The sequence below is a fragment of the Haliotis asinina genome, chromosome 5 (assembly GCF_037392515.1).
Source record: "Haliotis asinina isolate JCU_RB_2024 chromosome 5, JCU_Hal_asi_v2, whole genome shotgun sequence".
Lineage (NCBI taxonomy): Eukaryota > Metazoa > Mollusca > Gastropoda > Lepetellida > Haliotidae > Haliotis > Haliotis asinina.
The window spans coordinates 36,388,107-36,410,141 of record NC_090284.1 but is presented as its reverse complement, the minus strand read 5'-3'; the positions used below and the strand labels follow the sequence as shown (position 1 = coordinate 36,410,141).

Genomic DNA, 22,035 nt, shown 5'->3' with positions numbered 1-22,035 from the left:
AGGGCGCAGAAATGAACTCAGAAAGGCTTTATCTCCTGAACTCTACACAGGTTCCTCGATGTATCTTACGCATATCTCCAACACTAGGCGCCACTGTTCAAAGTAGGAAGTTGCCACCGGCTTATATTAGAACTAAACCATCTAGAATCGGAGCCAATGAATTCTGTAAACATAAAGAGTATAAGCTACGCACGCACGCACGCACGCACGCACGCACGCACGCACGCACGCACGCACGCACGCACGCACGCACGCACGCACGCGCACGCACTCTCCAAGATCTAACATGGAAATGAGTAATAAATGTTAACAACACGCTCACTTTTAAATACATTTAATGAAATCTCATTAACAATGACATAAATATATATAGTTCCAAAACCATTTGTTTGTCTGCTAATACCACATGACAAATCTACTATTGAACAACATCTATTTCAATTGTTTCTTTAAATAAAATGATGACTAGTGTAAACACAACGATCAGCACTAGGCTGGGGGAACATGAGAAAGTCAAATCGATTTTGAGGTTACAGTATGTTTGATTCTAAGCAACCTTTCATAAAATGTAACAACAGAAAACAATATATGATTCCATTTAGAGGTAATTACTACAAGCTGGCCATACGAATGCTTACAATTACTCCACAGTTATTTGCTGACATACACTGGATGATCCCGTAACCCAACAATTGTGACCTCCATGAAATAATCACACGCAATTTTATTCCGTGATACTCGGTTGAGCATGGCCTCACTGAACCATATGAGCCAATTATGTCCACATTACGTATATTTCTGGGTGCAACTAGATTGAAAACCGAACAGACCCAACCACCTTACAAAGTATAACATTTGTGCATTCGGATCTCCCTCCCCTAATATCCAGGTATCTCGGCCAACATTTGGTGTAATCTGTTTTGAAGTAGTAAGTGAAGGCATCTAAAGCCGTTGTTAGCAACACTCCAAAAGGTCTTTGTCGGCATAAGGATCACGACGGCCATATTGAACCAGGTCCCATGCACTAGACTGTCACAACAGAATCACCCAGCTGATGTCTATTTTAAGTTTTACTAATGTGTATTTTTAAAATTCAATACACTGCTTTCACAAACAAAGAGGTCAAACATTTGACAGGAGCTGGTGATACACTGAAAGTAGAATATATCACTACACCAGTACATAGATGCCGAAACTAGTCGAGTGGACCCGAATGCAAATCGGTGCTGAAGAAACCAGTGGCGTCCAACAATTTACAAAAATCTGATGACACCAAAACATTGATTGATAAACAAAGGGTGTTTCTAGAGAACAGTACAATATATAGTTATGTTTTGTTGTGTACCTTTGTATGGGACAGGTTTCTCACGTTAAACACACTAAACTACTGTCTAAAACAAAAACATTCAGATCTCTACATGTGGAGACATTAGAAAAGGCACTTGAATGCACGGCTCGAAAGTCGATGCTCTATTAATTTTAAGTTGTTGCTTTATCACAAATACACACAAAAATATTATTTTTAGTAAATATGAAACACCCCTAGGTCATGAAAATGTGACAATTCTAAAGGAAACAAATAGTTCCCAATTGTTTTTACTCTTTCGTTAACACGGTCAGAATTTCTTCCATGACGGATATGAACCCGTTGCTTATAACGTTAGCACCCATGTAACAAATATAATATTACAAGATAAAACCAAACCTTATTTGTCTGCGACGAAAGGTAAAATGACCCAAATAATTATGAGAATCTTCTTTAATTTGTTTATGGTTGGCGAGACATCTTGAGTGTGTTGATTCATTTTACTTTGCCCAAACATACATGTATAAGAATTGCATCAAAGCTGACAGGTTCTACTGTTTGATCTTAAGAATCGACTTTGTATTAAGTGTGATTTTACAGAACAACGCTCATTATCGATCTGGGTCCAAAGCGGACGTTGGTGTGAGGGTGTGCCACCTCGCAATAGGGGAGCGTGGCTGGGCAATCATTTCCTGCCAGTGAAGCAACTCCTGCCCCCTAGCAAAGAGGAACGGCCCTACCGTTACACGGCCGTACTCATCGTGGTGGCTTGAGCGAGCACCCACTGGTGACGTCATCAAAGTAAAGATGAAGTTGCACGAGTCCAACTGTCGTCCAGAGATTGAAAACGAGAAGGACTCGTTGATTTCAGCCTCCGAAGCCCCGGTCAGCAACACTGTACGTTTAGTCTTGTGCGTTTTTCGTCCGTGACAGAACTGGATGCGTACGTACATACCTAAAGAGGAAGATCTTTAATGAAGAAGTGACAAATGCAATAAGGGACACCTTATGGAGAAATACACGTGCTAACTATGATGATAATGACAGTGATAAATGGGAGCACACGCATCTAGACTTTGGAGTTAATTGTAACTACACAAGGAGGGCAATGTGAGTGAGTTCACATGTCCGCCGCACTCAGCAATATTCAAACTATATGGCAGCGGTCTATCGAGTCGAGACGACAATCCGGCCAGCAACAGCTTGAGCATCGATCTACGCAACTGGGAAACGATGACATGCGCGCCATGTCACTGAGTCTGACCACCCGATCCCCTGACGACCAGTTACTGGGTTGCTGAAGATCAGTTCTAAACCGGATCTTCACGGGTGTGGCCATGAGAGCCCCAAACATTCAGTTAGACCCATGGTGTTATCCCTCACATGCTAAAGATATATTGTGTATGGATATAGCGATCTTGGTTACCAACAGTAGGATATCACAGTCTTTATATAACATAAACGTAAATGTCGATCAAACAACATTCATTATTTTAACATGCAAATTTACATCAGTATATATGCTTCACCATGTGCAAGGTGGTATTTGATAAAAAATATAACGTATGTATGTATGTATGTATGTATGTATGTATGTATGTATGTATGTATGGATGGATGGATGGATGGATGGATGGATGGATGGATGGATGGATGCATGCATGCATGCATGTATATAAAGTGACAAAAGACGAGCATTCTGTGGAATACATTTAAGATAGGGTTCTACATTATTCAAAATCATTTGATGTATGAATAAATGGATCAGGTAGAAAGCATTATGTAAAGACACTGGTGCTGGGATGAGAGAAGGGTGGGTGTTAGTTCTGTAGTGTTGTGTACCTGTCTCGCCACCATAGTCCAGATGCCTGAGTTGTCTGACCCTGATGATGACCACCTTTATCCGCTCTGTCTGAGGCTGATACGTCAAACTGAAGTACAGCTCACCCAGACACGACGTTGCCTGGAGACAGACAGGGCTTTATTAGTTATTAGGGCACAGCAGTGGAGAGATTAAATGAACATTCTAAAATGGCCTCTTAAAATTTGTTGTGTAAAAAAACATACAAATAACTTCAGATTGCAGCTCTTCTCATATAAGATAAGGGTTCTGCTGTTAATTGTATGACAAATAATTCAAAGGCTGTGCCTAAAACTCCAAGCGGGAACTTATATAGAGGCATGTTTAGCGGGAAACATGTTTACATAGCATTTATGACTCAAAGGTAAACATCATGTAGCAGTATTAAGCAACATGTCCTGACTGGTATTATCCTATGCTGTTGTGCAAAACATGACAAAACATCACATGGAATCAATAACTTACGTGTGCCATTGGTTCGAGGTCGCTCCAAAGCGGCTCGCTTTTCGTCAGGTCAATGTCTTTCAGTGGAACCATCACGTGACCGAGTGAGTGACGTACACGTCTTTTGTCTACGTCATACACAGAGAAGCGTAACGTTCTTCTGTACACGTCATCAGGGGAAGCCTTAGAGAACAATCACATGGTCAGTTCTGGACTTTCCCATTTGCAGCATGTATGCACCTTATAGGGACACAGTGGTTTAGATGGGTGGGAATGTTTGAGTTTGGTTGAACTCTTTATAAAGCATTTTTATATGTTTAACTTTCTTGCAAACTATAGGGTGAAAGACAAATGTGAAGTGCTTGGTATCAAACCTGTGAGGTCAAATTAGACGGCTGTGATTGCCTTCTCCTGATGACCTAAGGTCAGATTCTGGCGGGTGACCTTTAAATGAGTCGTTCTTATGTAAATCTTACTTTGATCGAACTCATGTGCGTCTTACGTTTATGTGTTTGTGTGTTTAATGTGTTGACTCACTCCTCTTTAGACTTTTCTGTTTAGAAGCATACACATTACGAACTCCGATCAACACTGTGAAGCAGGAGATTCAGGGAAGAATCTAGACCTGTTTCATTTAGAGCATCATCACAGAAAGAGGAGCTGAGTGGAAGGGAAAAGCGTGTGGTCCAGTTGCTGTGACACAGACTAACAGGCCATCGTTCAGTAATATCTATCGACGTGTCATCCTTAAATGCGAAGACCACTCCGAGAAACGTACAAATATGATGTTGATACAAAAAACGGGTTGTAATCTGGGCCAAAATTAGTGTTCGAACCCATTACTTTCTCATCCTTGTAACCCAGGAACACCACTCTGCGCACATTGAAACACCTTTTGGACAGACCACGAGACGGTCAATGGTTGTTTGTGTTGGGTGAAGGAGATCCATCCTTGGTACGGACAGTGACAGTTAAATGACAACGAGTACGTACGTACCTGGAACTGGAATGTTTCGTTAAAGATGGGAGACAGGGTCTTTTTCCTGACTTTTGACACCTTGCATGTCTTCTCATCTGGCAACAGGAACACTTTGACAAACGGGTCTCGTGGTGCCTCGTGCTTTATTCGTCCTGTAAGAAAACGGTAACCGTTTGTTAGCAAATCACATCCACATATTCACCTTTCATTTTCTTTGGACACAAACGGAGAACGCTTTCTACTCATATGAATACTATCAAAAGTCTAGTGTATGGTTTGTTGACTGTGTCGAACCAGCTACACTCACTTTTTTACATCTGGAACTGACAATCGTGAAATAATGTTTTTTCCTTGTCCTCTGTTTAGAATTCTAAAAAATATTGCCTGTCCTCAGGTTTCAACGAAATTCATACCCAGTGCGACATCCCGTCTTCCCGATATTTACTGTTGCGCTTGGGGCATTGATTCGTAAATGTGTACACAATCTTTGGGAACACTAAAGATTTCACTGTCACCATGGGCACTGCGTAACTCCCGTGTCATGCATCGCGATACCAAGGCTGGTGGGTAATGTGCCAGGTCAAACAGATGGACTGAACAATATGTACAAACTGAACCAGTGTCGATGAATGCATGTCGACTATAAAATGTATCATTTCAGCGAAACTAAACTTAATTAATTATTGATTTATCTTTCATATTCAGCATTCAAAATGTGCGTCTCTTCTGAAAGATCAATCAATAAATACACAACGTACGGCATCCGTTCCGAATGAAATATTTGTGGCTGTCAAAAGATTGATCTCTCAGTCAGACTGACCTTTATCGGCAGTACATTACTGTAGTCATTTTATACTATAACAATATAATGCGAACTCTTTAATACGATCGGTACTGTTTAAACTGATTACTCATGGAATAATGTTGTTAATTGTGTGTATATCTAAAAGACAGATAAGCTCTCCAAGTTCTATATTCCCGACTAACCAAGTTAACTATAACGGGGCTGTGGACATCAAAGTTTCAAATATTTCAAAGTCTGGCTCTGAGTTTATTGACAAATAGTCAGGATCTACTACAGCTGATGGTGAAGAAACTTCTGGAGTTTCGAATTTTGTAGCCTTCCAGACAACCTCAACTGACATACGTTACGACATATCGTATCTGAGTGTCGAATGTCGCCCTTTTCATTCTTCACTTAATTGTTAAACGTAAAGATTTTAGGTTAACTTATTGTTTCAGGGACCCGACCTACTACACTTACAATATCACGTATGGGTGAGTGACTGAGTGAGTTTAGTTTCATGCCGCACTCAGCAATATTCCAGCAATATGACGGCGGTCTGTAAGTAATCGAGTCTGGAAAAGACAATCCAGTGATCAACAACATAAGCATCGATTTACGCAACTGGGACACGATGACATGTGTCAAGCCACTCAGCGAGTCTGACCACCTTTAGTGGCCTTTTTGAAACATGCATGGGTTGCTGAAGATGTATCTTAACGCGGGTCTTCACGGGTCCTGACAAACCAATGAACAGCAAGAGCATCGATCTGCGCGATTGGGAACCGATGACATGTGACAACCAAGTCAGCGAGCCTGACCACCCGATCCCGTTAGTCGCCTCTTACGACAAGTAAAGTCACATGGGAAGCATGGGTTGCTGAAGAGTTATTCTACCCCTGACCTTCACGGGTCATCACGTATGAGATACTAGCGACGGTCTGAAACATCTGAAACCATTTGTCTTCACACCCAAAGTATGCATAATAAGACCATTGATGCAGCTCTGTTGTGGTGTACTGAGGTTCATGCAAACCTCTTCTGTTTCTTCTTTTGTTTTTCATTAAATCATTTCGATACATACTGTCACTTGTTTGACGATCTGATGTCTGTAAAACAAGCGTGATACTGGATACTTTCTAGACTAGATCCTGAGGTGTGTTCCGTGGTGCTAACACGTCTATGTGTACCTGGTAAGTTCTTGACCTTGATGAGAGTGACCTGAAGTTGTTCAACTGCGGCGTCATAGACGGCTGAAAACCAGAGACGTCCGTGTGGGGTGGCGGGAAGGTAGGCTTCGTCATCTTCTGAGCCGCTCTGGGGTCTAGAAGTCATCATATTGAAGAGTGAGTTGACATGGTAGAGAAACATACATCGCTGAAGCCCTACTAATTATGTACCCAGCTCTAACTGTCAGGCCACTTCTGTCATACTTTACAGATTATTAGTGAAATCTGGAATTGCAAATAACTTTTTCTGAAGTTGCCTTTGCTTAAAAGATTTGTTGGTACAACGAAAACGTGTCTACAGACTTGTCGGAGGTGAAACAGAATAATCTAAAATGCGTATCCGAAATTACATATGTTCAAGATAGAATCCACTGACGAATGGGCAAGGGAACGCCCAGAAACGGTGCGTATACCAATATGAAGAAGCTGAGAGTAATAATATTGGGTTTTGCACTTGAATACAAATTTCTAATATGTCTCTCAAGAACCTAGGTAAGGTTTCGTTTAAGACGTAACGTTATGTTATATTCGTGTATTCCTTGAATGGCTATCGGGAACTCACTCAAGAACCAAGAAACGCTCACCTGTACAGTTCAGGCTGTACTGCCCCAAGGATGCTGTGTTGGCGGGGGATACTTGCCAAGCTACCCCCTCTTTCTCGGCGTCCGTTACCTCCGGGCTGAACCCTCTCAGCGGGCAGCTGAAAGGGGATGCCGTCGATGGTGACGGAGCGGATCATAGGGATGACAGGCTTCCCTGATGACCCTACCTCCGGACATGATAAGCGCTTGTTGAAGTGTGGCGAAGAGCTCCTGAAGAGCAATCGTACACATGATCAATGATTAAAAGTTACCGCATGTCCACGCTCGTCGTAAATAATACAGAAACAGAAAACTCGCTTTAACAACGAAGATTTGAAAGGGCTCTGAGGGGTAACTGGGATGAAACTATACGTGAAAATATAACTGTATTGATAATAATGTGATTTGTGTGACATTTTATAAGTCCTCATGAGATGTGCTTTTTACCTTTAACGATTCTTGCGGGTTTTCTGCAAACAACACTGACGAATTAATTTCATTTGTAGCAGAATTCACATCACAGTATGTCTTTCAAATACCCTTGTTCATCATTACCAGTGGTTTGTCCGCGAGTTCAGAATATACAGAGTCATTATGATTTGCAGCTACCAATTAGTTTGATTATAGTTAAACTTATTTGAACCTTTTTATAAATGCAATTACTCCTGAAAGAATTTAGCGGTGTAGCCTAAGATTTATAATGCAAGACACTCTTCGACCTTCATCGATAACCATCGTTTCTTACAATTTTCTAGTCACAAATTCATTTCATATGCTTCTTAGGATGTCCATTTGTCGATCCGATCATCGAAGCCACCTGCATATCTCTCTGACATAAAACGATTCGGGATTTCTTTCTTTTCCTGTCATGTCAAAAGTATATCTACTTACCGTGGAATAATAACTACAGATCTTTATTTTAAATATCGCGATATATATCGCGAAAAACATGAAGTATCAGTATCTCGTGATATAACGGTGATTGCTGATGTGTTTTGTTGTTGTATTGGAATGTCATTCACAGTCAAAGGTCAATCTACAAACTTTACAAAAAATATAATTCGTTTCTAGTTTTCAAATATGTCAGTGATTATTTGACTTGGCTTTTAAATATGGAAAAAACCCTCCTATCATACTGAAAGAAAACCTGCTGAAGGTGACAGGGAAGACTGATCGATAGTGCTGTGTGCACAGCAACATGGTGCGATGTTGAAACAGCGAGTGTGTTTTGAAATATGTGTCAGCTGTAACGTGTATGTCAGTTCAATATAAATCAACATAACGGGTTTAAATGGATCATCAAACTGCCATCCCACGTAAATCAAATCGGTATTTCGATTAGACATGTTTAGTTTGAATTGTGATAATCCCTTATACGGATTAAAGTCCTTTCAATTCAAAGTACCAAGATACACGAGTCCCCTATGAGTGACCTATTTGTTGACAATTACTTGACACTATTCTTGTTCAACATTAGAATATACTGTTATATACTATGGAAACAAGAACATATGTACATATTTTTTTCAGGTTTGTACTTCCCTAATGTGTTCCCTAATGTGTGTTCTACGAGTATATTATTTTTTACAGATTAAGATGAAAATGGAACAGTAAGGGTTCGGGTGATTCTGGCACAGTCAGGATGGTAAGGCTCATCATTAAGCTCAAAGTCCTTGCCCTCGTTACATGCATCCTAGACAGCGAATGGGACAGTAAACGCTACGTAGTCGAACCCACCGTGAACTTTTCGGAGAATATTTGACTCCCAAACACTGCAGCCTTCTGCATTACCCACAGTGTCAGAAGGGCTGTGCTCCCGGTGGCACTCTCCTGATCTGCACCAAGAGATCAGGAGGTACCAGACCAAGGGCACCGAGAACAATGGGGAGTCTTATGACAGTGTACTTGAGGCGAGGTCCGCATATTTATCATACTTTTCATACTGAATCTTGCCAATGACATTGCTGTCAAAAGGGGCAGAAAATTCAATGACATAAATGAATTCACCGGCTTTTTCAAAAACGACAAGATCAGGTTTGTTGGCTGGAATTCTTCTAAAAGATGTATAAGGACCCATTCCATAGAACTTTTCATTTTCCATGACGCCCTGGACATATTCAGGGTCTTACCATGGATGGACACAGGCATGGCGGAGACGTTAGTAAAAACAGCGTTCCATGCCATCATGTCGTTTAAGATATACTGTTTTTGCCAAGCAAGGGCATCCACTGACAAGGTGTTGGACAGTCTCTGTAAATTTATTGCAAAGACATTTCATAATGATATTTTGTTTAAGAATCACTCGCGATTGCGAGTGGGAAGTGGTTGGGCCTGAGCAGCAAAAAGGAAGTCCTCAGTTTCACATTTGAGACCAGCCGACTTCATCCAAGCGAAGGAGTCGGTTGGATTGTTGTTCTGTTTCATACACTGCATGTACACACGACAATGGATTCTCGGAAAGGTTCTCCACAAATGACCGACTCTGTGCAGACTTGGTGAATAACCTCACCTGGTTTACACCCATTGCTATACTGTCTTTATTATTATCATCGTATAGCTTATGTCGTCGCGGTCATTATAGAGTTAACATTATCAGTTTATGTGATTATACTTGTTTTTATTTTCATGTGTAAATACCGTTTACAACTGAAACCTTTCAGTCATATAGCCTAACGTTTACGATGCAAGACACCTTTAGACACCCATCGATAAATATCGTTTGTCACATTTTTCTCGTTACTAGGACAACAAATGGATTTCAAATACTCCTTGAGCACCTCAAAAGGGTTCTTGGTCTAAATAGAACATACAGTTCGGTTGCTTCTGTATTTCTCACACGCTATCGACAGAAGTGCTCAGTTTGAAAGGTTTCGGGATAATTACTTCACTGTATCCCATAGTTACTTCAGTAATTTAGATGTACATTTACAGACGTGCATTCCCCAACAGTTGATGGGAATACTGAGATGTATCAACATTCAGGAAGTATACTGGATGACCAAAGAAAGTGTACGGCAGTATGGAGTAAACAGAAATGGTTACTTGGTCGTGATGAATTTAATACCAGTGTCATAGTTATGGTTTGTCAAAAGTTGCAGTATTTTGGTCAAATCCACATTTACAAACTGTATGCCTTCCATTGTGAATAGCCGTTTCATTTTGCATGTAAGCCATTATGTACTAGTATATCATAGAATGTGAATGTTACCGGTATTCACATACCTTGATGTTGGGGCAGACTGTGATGAAAATAGGTCATCTCCATCATCAAATGATGTTTCGTATAATTTTCTTCTTCGCCTGCGCAACCGAAACAGGATCACGGCCAAGACAATGAGAAGGAAGGCGCCAGCGGAACAACCCAAAATAATGGCCAGACTTGTAGCTGGAAGAGAGGACCCTTGATTATGTAACAGTGTATGTTCAGTAAAATACAAGTAACAAGTTGGACACCAGGTCCTCGTAATAATTATAGAAAAAGACAAGTGTTACCAAACGATTTGTGAATTTTGCAAAGTGAAGCAAATTTGTTTTTAGCTTGAGTGTGGCTGCACTCAAAGATGGAAATATGTCGTCGCTCAGTGGTTGAAAGTCTGTGGTCCCATTTGTGCTGCTATGTGAGAAAATTCATGTCATATGAAATGTACATGGACAGCATCGTATATACGTGAACCATTTGAAGTGTAAATATAGCCTACTTCACATTTAACACTATTTGCGAGGTTCATTTTGTAAAGTCAGCATTCACGGGATCACTTCCAATTATAATCCTCGGTCTGTCGGTAGCGTTCATGGGATCACTTCCAATTATAATCCTCGGTCTGTCGGTAGCGTTCATGGGATCACTTCCAATTATAATCCTCGGTCTGTCGGTAGCGTTCATGGGATCACCTCCGATTATAATCCTCGGTCTGTCGGTAGCGTTCCATCCGTGATTACATTCACGCAACATCAACACTGTTTACGTAGACCACACTCTGCCTGGTAGCCTTGTAGTTCGATTCTACCAAGGCTCGATTCCCCACATGGACACAAAGCGGTCCATTTAGCGTCCCCTACTTTTATGTTGCTTGAATACTAGTATTGATAAAGACGGTGTAAAACTATACTCACCCACTCTTTTTTTGCCAGGCAGTTTATATGTTAGTAATAATCTTACTTTTGAACCCGGTGCTAGACGTGAATGTATGCGGACGCCCTAGTCGGCAGAATACCTTCGGTGTTACGATGGTTCTGGGAGGGTCGAGACTGAACTAATCAAACCACCTGAATCATCTCATATTACAAGGAGACCAGCAGATATGTGACGATCGCTCTTCACCCTGGAATAGTGGGAGCTTACCTACTGTTGCAGTGAGATGAGTTTTGCCATCACACATCTGCACTGCTATAACCCAGCTTGTATTAATGATTGTGTTTGTACTGCCATTCCATTTTCTCCTGCCATTGTAATTCCTTTGTAGTGATTTGTAAACTTACAATGATCGTTAATCATATTTCTTTGTTGTTTGATGGTTTCACGTCGTGTCCTGTAAGGACTGATTTTCAGTTGACCTATATTGTTTCAGCAATGAACACATTGCAGTAGGCGAGAAAGATTGTTTGTGAGTATATCCTTTGATTGATTCAAGGTGTGTCCATCTGTTGACACAATAACTCTGTTACTCGAAAGTCTATTTTGATAACTGCCGACAGGGAATAGTAAAAATACATGTATCTGAAACAATTATTTGACGAATAGTAACTGCATGGAGAGAAACGGATGATGCTATATAACAGTGTTTTATAACAATAATTTGTACATATTTACACCTGTTACTTCTGCTTCACTGACGTCATTATGGTATTGCACCTTTACTGTGACTACTGTATCTCCGGGGAACTCGAGTGATATAATTAGTTGTATGTATGGGGGTATGAATGAGCTCCATGTTCCCACACAAAATCGTTGTGCAAAAACCGTTATCATCAAGGAAATAATATGCAGAATCCATTCAATCAGAATGCTAAAATCAGATAAGCAAGAATACATTTGTATATCTGTGAAATGATATTGAATATCTCGGAACAGCTGTGCCTTTAACCGCGTGGGCTGTATCCATATTCATGACTACACTCTGGTCGATTTCACTAGAACGTATTTGACCAACTGATCACGTACCATGTGTAGACATGTTAGTCTAGCTGATAATACAAAGTATGTGAATCAATAACAATAATGATGATGATTAAGCAATATTCATAAGATGTTAATCTGACTAAAACGAAGACGCTCCTTCAAGAGGGTGTCTCAGTTCTTATAATTCGATTGGATCGTTGCTCTCTATATCAGTCAGTTTTCCTGCTGTAAGAATAATTACGGGACGCAACGACTTGACTACACAAAGTAGCATCACCTCCCACGTATCAATGATGTCAGTACTTGCACTTACATCGATCCGTTATTCAACTTACTTAAATGTACGTTGCCTTTTAGATTTGACATATTTGGTACTATATTCTAAGGTAAATACATTCAGTGAGCTATTGTCGCACAGTTATTGCTACAATATAACGGAACCTCCCTAACTATAGTAACACTTCTTTTTCCTTTTTTTTGCAACCTGTTTGTTTCTCCTAGTCAAAACACCACGTGATTAGGTGAACCAGAATCTACACCTCGGGATATGTCACCTGTTCGACTTGCATCACTTGTATTTGTGCCTGGGCGACAGGTGTGATTGCATTAGATATTTTATATCATGTGGCTAGATAGTTACGGCAATATGTTTACACTGGGTTTGATTTAATTCGTTATGCTTTACTCAGTGTCACACCACGTGACGTTTAGAGGACATCAACCTCTGCGTTGAGAACTATTAAGACACCATATAAAAATGCTTGTAATATTTCATTCATACAGTTCCTTCACTCCTCACATTGACGTTTCAAGTATGACCTCTCCATGTATGATCTAGGCACGACACCTTAACCATGGCCTTCACTTGATTCATGGTACACAAACATGTTCCGTCAACATCATGCTGAGATTATGGGAATGGTCATATATCTGAAAACTGGCCATACTTCATTTTTAGTTTATTCTTTGACATACTCGCTTGTATTTCGTCATTGTTATCAAACATCTGTTGTCCAATGTTACAGCTGTGTACCGGGGGCGTATTGTTCACAGAAACAAATGTATCTGGTCATGGCGCTCCATCAATAATTCAATAAAGAAATGTTATCTCACCAAAAGAATTAAACTGTTTGCTTTAGTGAACCTCAACTTGGTAGCCCTGCCATTTGTAATGTTTGTCCGGATGATACGCCATATCACAATGCAGTAAATGCTGGTCACTTTGTCAACTTCCGGTTTGGATTATTGCATGAAGCCGAGAAACAAGATGTACTTTTACTATAATGTTTAGAACAAATGAAAAATAAAATCATCCACAAATATTTTTATGCGTCGAAGCTATTTGTTTGTACACAATTTTTTACGTGTGTCACTGTTGAAAAAAGCCAAAGAATTGCAGGTTGGAGACCCAAGGATAAACGGATTTGGTGGTGAAAGATAATTACTCAGACACAATCAGCGGGTCCTGCACCAACTACGAAACACATCGAATATGTTGGTGCCAGTTTTTTTTTTATCGTTCCACAGGGCGGGATGTGTCATTTAGAATAAAACACACATAGCTGTATGACATCATCATACAGACACCAGCAAGCTGGTTTGAGTGGTTCACACTCGACCCTCCTTATACTACCGTGAAACGGAAGGTATTCTGCCGACTAGGGCGTCCACATACATTCATGTCTAGCAAGGGGTTCGAAAGATATGCAAAATGATTAATTACATGATATAATTGTCTGGCAACAAGAGTGAATTTAGTTACAATATTGTAGCGAGAGACACCAGAAATGGAGTTCACATATTGTACGAGTTTGAGAATCGAACCCGTGTCTTCAGCGTAACGAGCGAAAGCTTGAACCATTAGGTTACCACTTTAAAACATGACCAAAACATGACAAACGTTATCAAAACGGTGCAGAGCTGAAAACAGTTGAAGAAACAATGCCTTTGAAATTTAAATATGTTTTCTGCGACTTATGACAAGAACAACGCGACTTTATTATGCCCATGCTTTGGATTTGAATGATATATACTTCACAGCTTCCACACTGTATTGAAATAACGTTCAAAGGGAAATGAAACCGTGAGTAGCTACAGGCAAACAGTGCGCCCAGCGTGAAGCTGGCCCGAGGACTCACCACCTCAGCAGATGTAGATGTGCATACAGCGACACACAATAAACACTTGTAGCGTTATTGTGTAAACACGATAGTGTAAAATCATGAATTATGATAAGAGCCATATTAGCTGTTTCGCACAGTGCATTGTGCGACTAATATTCTGTAAGAATAATTTCTATGTATCTCTCTGAAACATCAATACTAATTACCAACTACGGTAGAACATTGTTGTAAGGAAGTAATGAATAAACCGGTTGTAACAGAGAATAGTAAACATAAAGTGTGGGATATAACCGGGGACCAAGCATGTTTAATACGACATACACTGACAGGGTTGTTAAGATACACGTGTTTAGTATAAAACAGGTTGTAACGAACACAGAAAGTGTGGGATATAACCGGGGACCAAGCATGTTTAATACGACATACACTGACAGGGTTGTTAAGATACACGTGTTTAGTATAAAACAGGTTGTAACGAACACAGAAAGTGTGGGATATAACCGGGGACCAAGCATGTTTATTACGACGTACACTGACAGGGTTGTTAAGATACACGTGTTTAGTATAAAACAGGTTGTAACGAACACAGAAAATGTGGGATATAACCGGGGACCAAGCATGTTTATTACGACGTACACTGACAGGGTTGTTAAGATACACGTGTTTAGTATAAAACAGGTTGTAACGAACACAGAAAATGTGGTATATAAACGGACATCAAGCATGTTTATTACGACATACACTGATACTACAGAAGAATGAGGCATTCACGTGCTACGTATACAGTCCAATATAATTGTAACAAACTATTTCAGACCAGAATATTCCACAAATAATTACTAACCAATTTCGTACTTAAGTATATACGGAAACTATTTCACATCCCCAATAGACCAGCATCGAAACACCGTTTTCGAAGACTTTTTTAATTCGAATAGGTCACATATAGGTCAGGATTCGCTCGCAATGTGTCTGAACCCCCACCTGAACCAAGTTGATGAGTTGATTTCGGGTTACTCTGCAAGAGGCCGAATATTACAATTATACGAACGTGCAATAACGCAACCACAATATATGATAGAACCTTCTGATTCAGCTTACTTGAACTCCAGAACTCTATGATCAGAATGGTAGATCCCACGTGGCAAGTGGATGACTATAACATATGACTATAAAACATACAACGACTCTCTATTTACTGTCTATTAACAGACAACTGGAAAATAGCTAGTCATGACATCAAACACATTGGCGTTCTCTAGACGGTGTCACTTTCAGATAGATACAAGATGTAATGTTTGCCTCGTATACATGTGAGTAGTAGTCAAACACATATATCTTTATCACCTGTTTACCGCTTATAAACTACCCACCCATGGCTTGGCTATAGGGCTAATCTTACGTCACGTGACCATTAACTGTCACCGTGAGATATCTTTGCCCGGGGTGGCGACACATCCACATTTGTGTGTTTTCGTCTCGGTTAATTTTAAGCGTTGACGGGGACACTGTTTAAAGCTGTATTTTCTTACAATTAAAGTTGCGACGTTTGCCTACGGCTACAATGTGACGTCATAGGATTATAAAAGTGCCGAGATTTAGGGCATGACTATTCTCAATTTCCAACATGATTCATCGTCTGTTTGAGTTAAATTTAGATACTCATTGCCGCGACATGCTTGATTTGGGTATACATCAAAGATATGAAGTTATTGTAGAATACTGAACAGAATTACATAACGATATATGGAATAAAACACGTTTGGTTTGAAGCCAACTAGTATTTTAAGTGAGAGTTTTGTAACACGCTGAAGTATCAGAATGATTAAATATTCCTTTTGCTTAGTTAGACATGTTGCATTAGTATAGTGGTTAACGGAACACCACCACAACGAAGAGTGAATATATCTTCGTAAATTTTGACAGCTATATTTCAATATGCCTGAGCCATCTGCCACTCCCGACTGTAATAACCGTTCTGAGTTACACAAAATATGTTTTATTCACAGTGAAAAAAGGAATTCAGTATTGGCACAATGCACAATACGTCTGAACATAATTTTATAGCCGCAGTTGGTCGGTTACAATTATGCACTGAACGTGAAAGATTTTTTATGAATATATATGAATGTTATTATCACATAGAATATACCTATTTATCTGACAAAAGAGGAAGAAATAACATGTCGCTCTAACTAACAGTCCAGACGTCACCATACACCAGGGCCAACAAGCAAGAGAAATACACTCACTTGCCAAAAATGAAAGATCTGTTAAAGGAGCTCCTTTGTTATGTTACAGTTATATACACAGACAATGACAGAAGCATTTTTACGTGAACACTATAAATAACATATCAACACATGAATAGTATTATGGAAACAAGGTTTTCGGGAGCACGGTTATTACTTGTTGAAGTATTCATAAAGACCTGAGGTCGACGTCCGACGTGTGTGAAACCCATTTCTGATATACATTGCCTCGATATGCATGAAAATACCCCAAACAAGCGTAAAGCCACACTCACACATTCATTGTTTCAATTACCAGTATAAACCATTAATATTTCAATTAAGGAGTCGAGGGTCTGACCTAAGTCAGAAGTAGGACGCCTTGACCTCTTTACCGATGGGACTATCGTGTTAATGAGTAGGCATGGCAAAATGTCCACTGTATGTATTGGCTGACACAATAAAAGACGCGGTTTCATTACTGGTTGTATATATAGCTATACACACTGGTTTCTCTGCTACATAGGCTGGTAGCTATATTTCATTTAATCAATATGTATTAAGTAACGAATGAATGTATGAATCTGTAAAATAACATCATCTGTTGCTGATAGTTTCATGAGTTGCCACGTGAGTGGGTGAGCTGATTAGTTTTAGGGAGTTAGTGAGTAAAAATGAAGCGAATAATTTTAAAAAATGAACTTCGATCAAAGTAATTTCAAAGTAATATTCAAGCTATATAGTGGCGGTCTGTAAATAACCAGTTCCGGACCAGACAATCCAGGGATCAACAGCATTAACATCGGTCTATGCAAATGAGATAGGTTGACATGTGACAACCAAGTGTGCGAGCATGGCCACCCGATCCTTTTTGTCGTCGCTTGAGACTGACATTGGTTACTGAAGATCCATTCTAATCCGGGACTTCACAGGTGACAGAGCCATGAACCTCGCCCTGCCATGTATCTTGTGAATTATACAATCATGCAGAAGGAACCTGGCAGGAGTTATTTACAGCTATGTAATGTGCAATCAACTGTTTACTGTTATGTCACTGTAACCTAACCTCTCAACCAACGCCCCTGGCAATCAGGAAACGTTTCTAATCTGCTGACGCAGTGTTTAAAATCAGAGGCGAACGTTTCATAATTTGATTTTGATAATTCGCATTCCACAAATCTATATACATGAAGTTAATACAACATATGACCATCACGTCAAAGAGGTCATGTGAATGAAACTACTCACTCTTGTTTTTCCCGAACTTCATGTCATACAAATCATACAAGCATCAACACTTATCTGTTATCGCCATGATGCTCGAAAACAAATGCCACAATTTGAATGAAAAAAAATCAAACATTGTTATAAATGATCACTACTAGACATACCAATCACTAATATTACTACAAATGCTATTTAAGACTAAGTATAATCGTTATATATTATTGTCAACACAATGGTTTTCCAGCAGGTTTAGCTTCTTCAACATACATGTACCTGACAATGGAAGTGCACGTATATTAACTGACTGCGAGTTAAGGTAGAAGTGTAATAATTCCATTGCGTATTCCTCACCTAGTCTCGATGGCGTATAATCCTCGTACATAAAGTCAAGGCAACCAACATAGTATCTACTTACTTACGGTTGACATGTCTTCATTGTTAAGGGCATGGCATCTCTGAATTATTGTTGAAAGAAACCCAAGCATTTGTTTGAAATAATTTTACCTAGTCACAATGTAAACTGTGACTCGGCGTGATGACACCGAGGGTGGTACGTAGTGATGAGGAACTCCAGCAGTAGGGGTCTCTTGATTCATTATCACTGAATTGTCCCGTGAGAAGATTCATAGTGTCCTTGTGGAACCGGGAATACATCACCCATGGCATACTTTCATCAGTGTGTTTACCACTGTCGTGAATATAAATACGCGCAATACGTGTATATCACATCAGACTTATCTAGTAACTTGCATATCGCTGATGTATAAACATGTCACATTATGCATATCAAAGTATAACGGCATTGGTAACGCGCATATGACACAACACGTGACTCTATGTAGAGATTTTAACGTTTATAACTGTAAAATACATCGGTTTAAATTACTACCATGTTCAAATAAGAAACGTGTGTGCTGAATCCTCGGTATAGTAGAACGTCATAAATCTGGGTGATATTGTTCAAAGTGAAAATATTGATCAGTCGATTTAAGAAAATGCAGGACCCAAAATATGCTTCTATGTTATGGTTACTGAACACGAAACAATAAACACACGAATTTTCGATGGAGATCTATATCAAACATGTGCCAAAGTTGTGTTTTGATTATAAAATTCATTGCTTGGTATTGTTAAATTCGTTGTTTGGCACCTGCTTTCAACCCACCGACGTTTTGAAAACTTTTGTAAATGTTATTACCAAATATAATTTCCAATATAATACTTTCGTCGGCCCGTTGCTGACGCTGCTGTTTTGGATTATCAAGGTTTACTGTAATTCAACTTAAACTTCAATGTATGATGAATAGAAAGTAAACAGACTTACTGTCAATGCCAATGAATATATTCCCATCGTTTACTTTTTGGGGAGAGGGTTGGCCACCGCCCTCAGATGGTACACTGTGACCTGTATCCGCCATTTCGGGGGTGCGAGGGAGACCTTACATTATGATGTACTCCCAAGTCCCGTCACACCTTACCTGGAAATTAAACACGCAGGTAGACTCGATAACAAGCACAACACGGACATTGATCGGTTACTTTAGAGAAGCATGGAGATGTTGAACATCTGGGGGCATTGCAACGACGTACCAGATGTTGTCGAAGCCGCGTGTGACGCAGGAGCAGGTATTCCACATATCACAGCGTTAGAGAAGGGACTTTCTAATCGATACCATCCAGAAGCTGTTTACGTGGCGATCAAAGTCAAACAAACTTTATCAAATATCTAAATAATTGATTTTAATATATATTGCTAAAACTGACACCAAGACATTTATCACTCTGAGTTTTATTAATACCGCCCTGTTGTCTTATCAGTTTCTTTGGTACATATATATGCACATGCTCAAACCAGGTCACACCTGGCTCGATAAAGCTGAACTCAGCATGAGGCTAACTTAAGTAAATTTGTACAATAAATAGATTGTCGATAATTTGTGAATGTATTCAGTGGAATACCACACAAACTACGTGTTGACATTTGGAAATATTAATATAACAGCTTTGAAAGAGTCGAAAGAGGGACATATGCTGACATTTACCTGTTGCTTGTCGGGCAGGTAGAGAGTGAGAGAGAGAGCAGGCGCCCCTGGCACACTACTTCACCTACAGATTAGTGCTCTGGCTAGTGACGTCACAGACAGCCTCGGGCACCCGTCGCTTCTCGTGACACTATGGTAACTGTCATCAATCTGGGCCGTCTAAGAAACCACCAGTGATCGTTATTTGGAAATGTGATATTTATCTATTGATTCAATAATTCATATTAATCCCATGACACGATTATTCGCTAATGTAAACATTGTCAGCTATCTTGAGAAGCAATTTCCATGTTATCGTAGCGAGAAGTAGATTATCACCCAAAGGATCACTGTTGTTTCACCTGGATTGAGAATCTCAGAAACAATAAAGAAACGGGTTTTCAATAATTTATTACATTTTAGTAAAGAAAACATCATTGGGTTTGTTACTGATGAGGTGGCGCCACACTGGTTCTATTTGTCAGATATTCAACACAGCTGTCCGAATATTCCAGTTATACGAAGGTGGTATGTAGATGATCGAACCCCTCGTTTGTCATGTGCAGTTGTCTTCCTGGAAATACGATCTTAATGTGCGTGGTCTCATCGCAGATACTATCGTAATATATGTAGTCTCATTGCAGATACTGTCGTGAAGTACGTGGTCTCATTGCAGATACTATTGTAATTTTCGAGGTCTCATTGGAGATGCTATCGTAATGTGATTAATTGATCTCATTGCAGATTGTATCATCGTAATGTATTTCGACCTTACTGGAGATACCTTCGTAATATTGGATGATGGTATTACCTGAGATAATACAGTAATGTAATGGATGCACACTGGAAATGACATTACTGTATACTGTTTTCGCATGGTATACACCATCATAGCGTACCGTGTTTACACTGGAATTACATTATAATGTGCTATGGTTGCATGTTACAGATACGATCATAGCATACCATGAGTACACTGGAAATGATGTTATAATGTACTGTGGTTATATACCATCATGGTGTACTGTGTTTACACCGGAAATAACGTTACAGTATAATGTGGCCGCATGATATTAAATCATAACGTATTGTCTTTACGCTGGAAATACGTTATAATGCATGGTAGCCGCATGGTATAAACCGTTACAACGTGCTGCGTTTGCACTGGAAATGACGTTATAATGCATCGTAGTCGCATGGTATATACGATTACAATGTACTGTGTTTAAGCTTAAAATGACATGATTATAATCCAATGTGGTCGCACGGTATATAAGATTATAACGTACTGGGGTTACACTGAAAATGAAGATCACTACGTTCTGTGTTTACACTGCAAATGACATATAATGTATTGTGGTCGGACGGTATATACTATCATGATGTACTGTATTTACGTTGAAAATGACATTACTGTGTATTGTGGTCGCATGGCACACCACAACGTTCTATACACTATAAATGACGTTATAATGTACTGCGGTCGCATAGAATATAATGTGTTATTTGCACAGAGTAGCGTATGTTTGTAGTATGCAGTGTACGTGTGCGGTAAATACATGCAGTGGGCGTACAAGAACCTTTAAACGCTGCACTGTGTGTATTCGTTGACTTTAGTAATGCAATGTGTATAGTATACCCTTGTATGTATACAGCGTGTGACATTTATACAATGGGTATATATAGCTGAGGTACTACACTTATATTTTTTAAAAAGGTTCAGTCATAGGACTGTATTGTGTCATGTAGATTTGCAATAAAGGTATGCACATGGGCGTATGCGCGAGTGCTCGAGTGAACCGTGTCGTGAATAATCAATCTGGGTATTGACTTGACATGACTGTCTGTCCAGTGATGTTTATAGTTGCACATGCACCTGCATGTCTGTCATCTATGTCTGGTGGAAAAAATACAGTTCTAGTACCTGACCTGTTTGTCAAAATTGACTCACTCACCCTAGTGAAGATAGCCGCAGCGACGCCAGTGTCAACGTATGCTACACTGTTTGATTGACGGGATTATGTGGAGATGGTTATGGCGTCTAACACATCGGATTTATTTCACTAACACATTACACAGGTCGGTGATCACACCACCTACGATAATCAAATTCAGGTGCAGCTGTTCAAG

At 39.7% G+C, this 22,035-nt stretch overlaps 1 protein-coding gene across 1 annotated transcript; it reads right to left on the bottom strand.

Annotated features, from left to right (window-relative positions):
• Positions 1-318: 318 nt before the first annotated feature.
• Positions 319-20,020, bottom strand: LOC137284473 (synaptotagmin-15-like). The gene is made up of 9 exons (XM_067816292.1): positions 19,927-20,020; positions 19,209-19,362; positions 10,407-10,569; positions 7,188-7,415; positions 6,565-6,698; positions 4,609-4,742; positions 3,633-3,794; positions 3,149-3,269; positions 319-2,261 (listed from the first exon to the last, which is right to left on the bottom strand). The coding sequence occupies exons 2-9, from the start codon at positions 19,300-19,302 to the stop codon at positions 1,918-1,920; spliced, it is 1,380 nt and encodes a 459-aa protein (XP_067672393.1). The 5' UTR covers positions 19,303-19,362; positions 19,927-20,020; the 3' UTR covers positions 319-1,917.
• Positions 20,021-22,035: the final 2,015 nt, after the last annotated feature.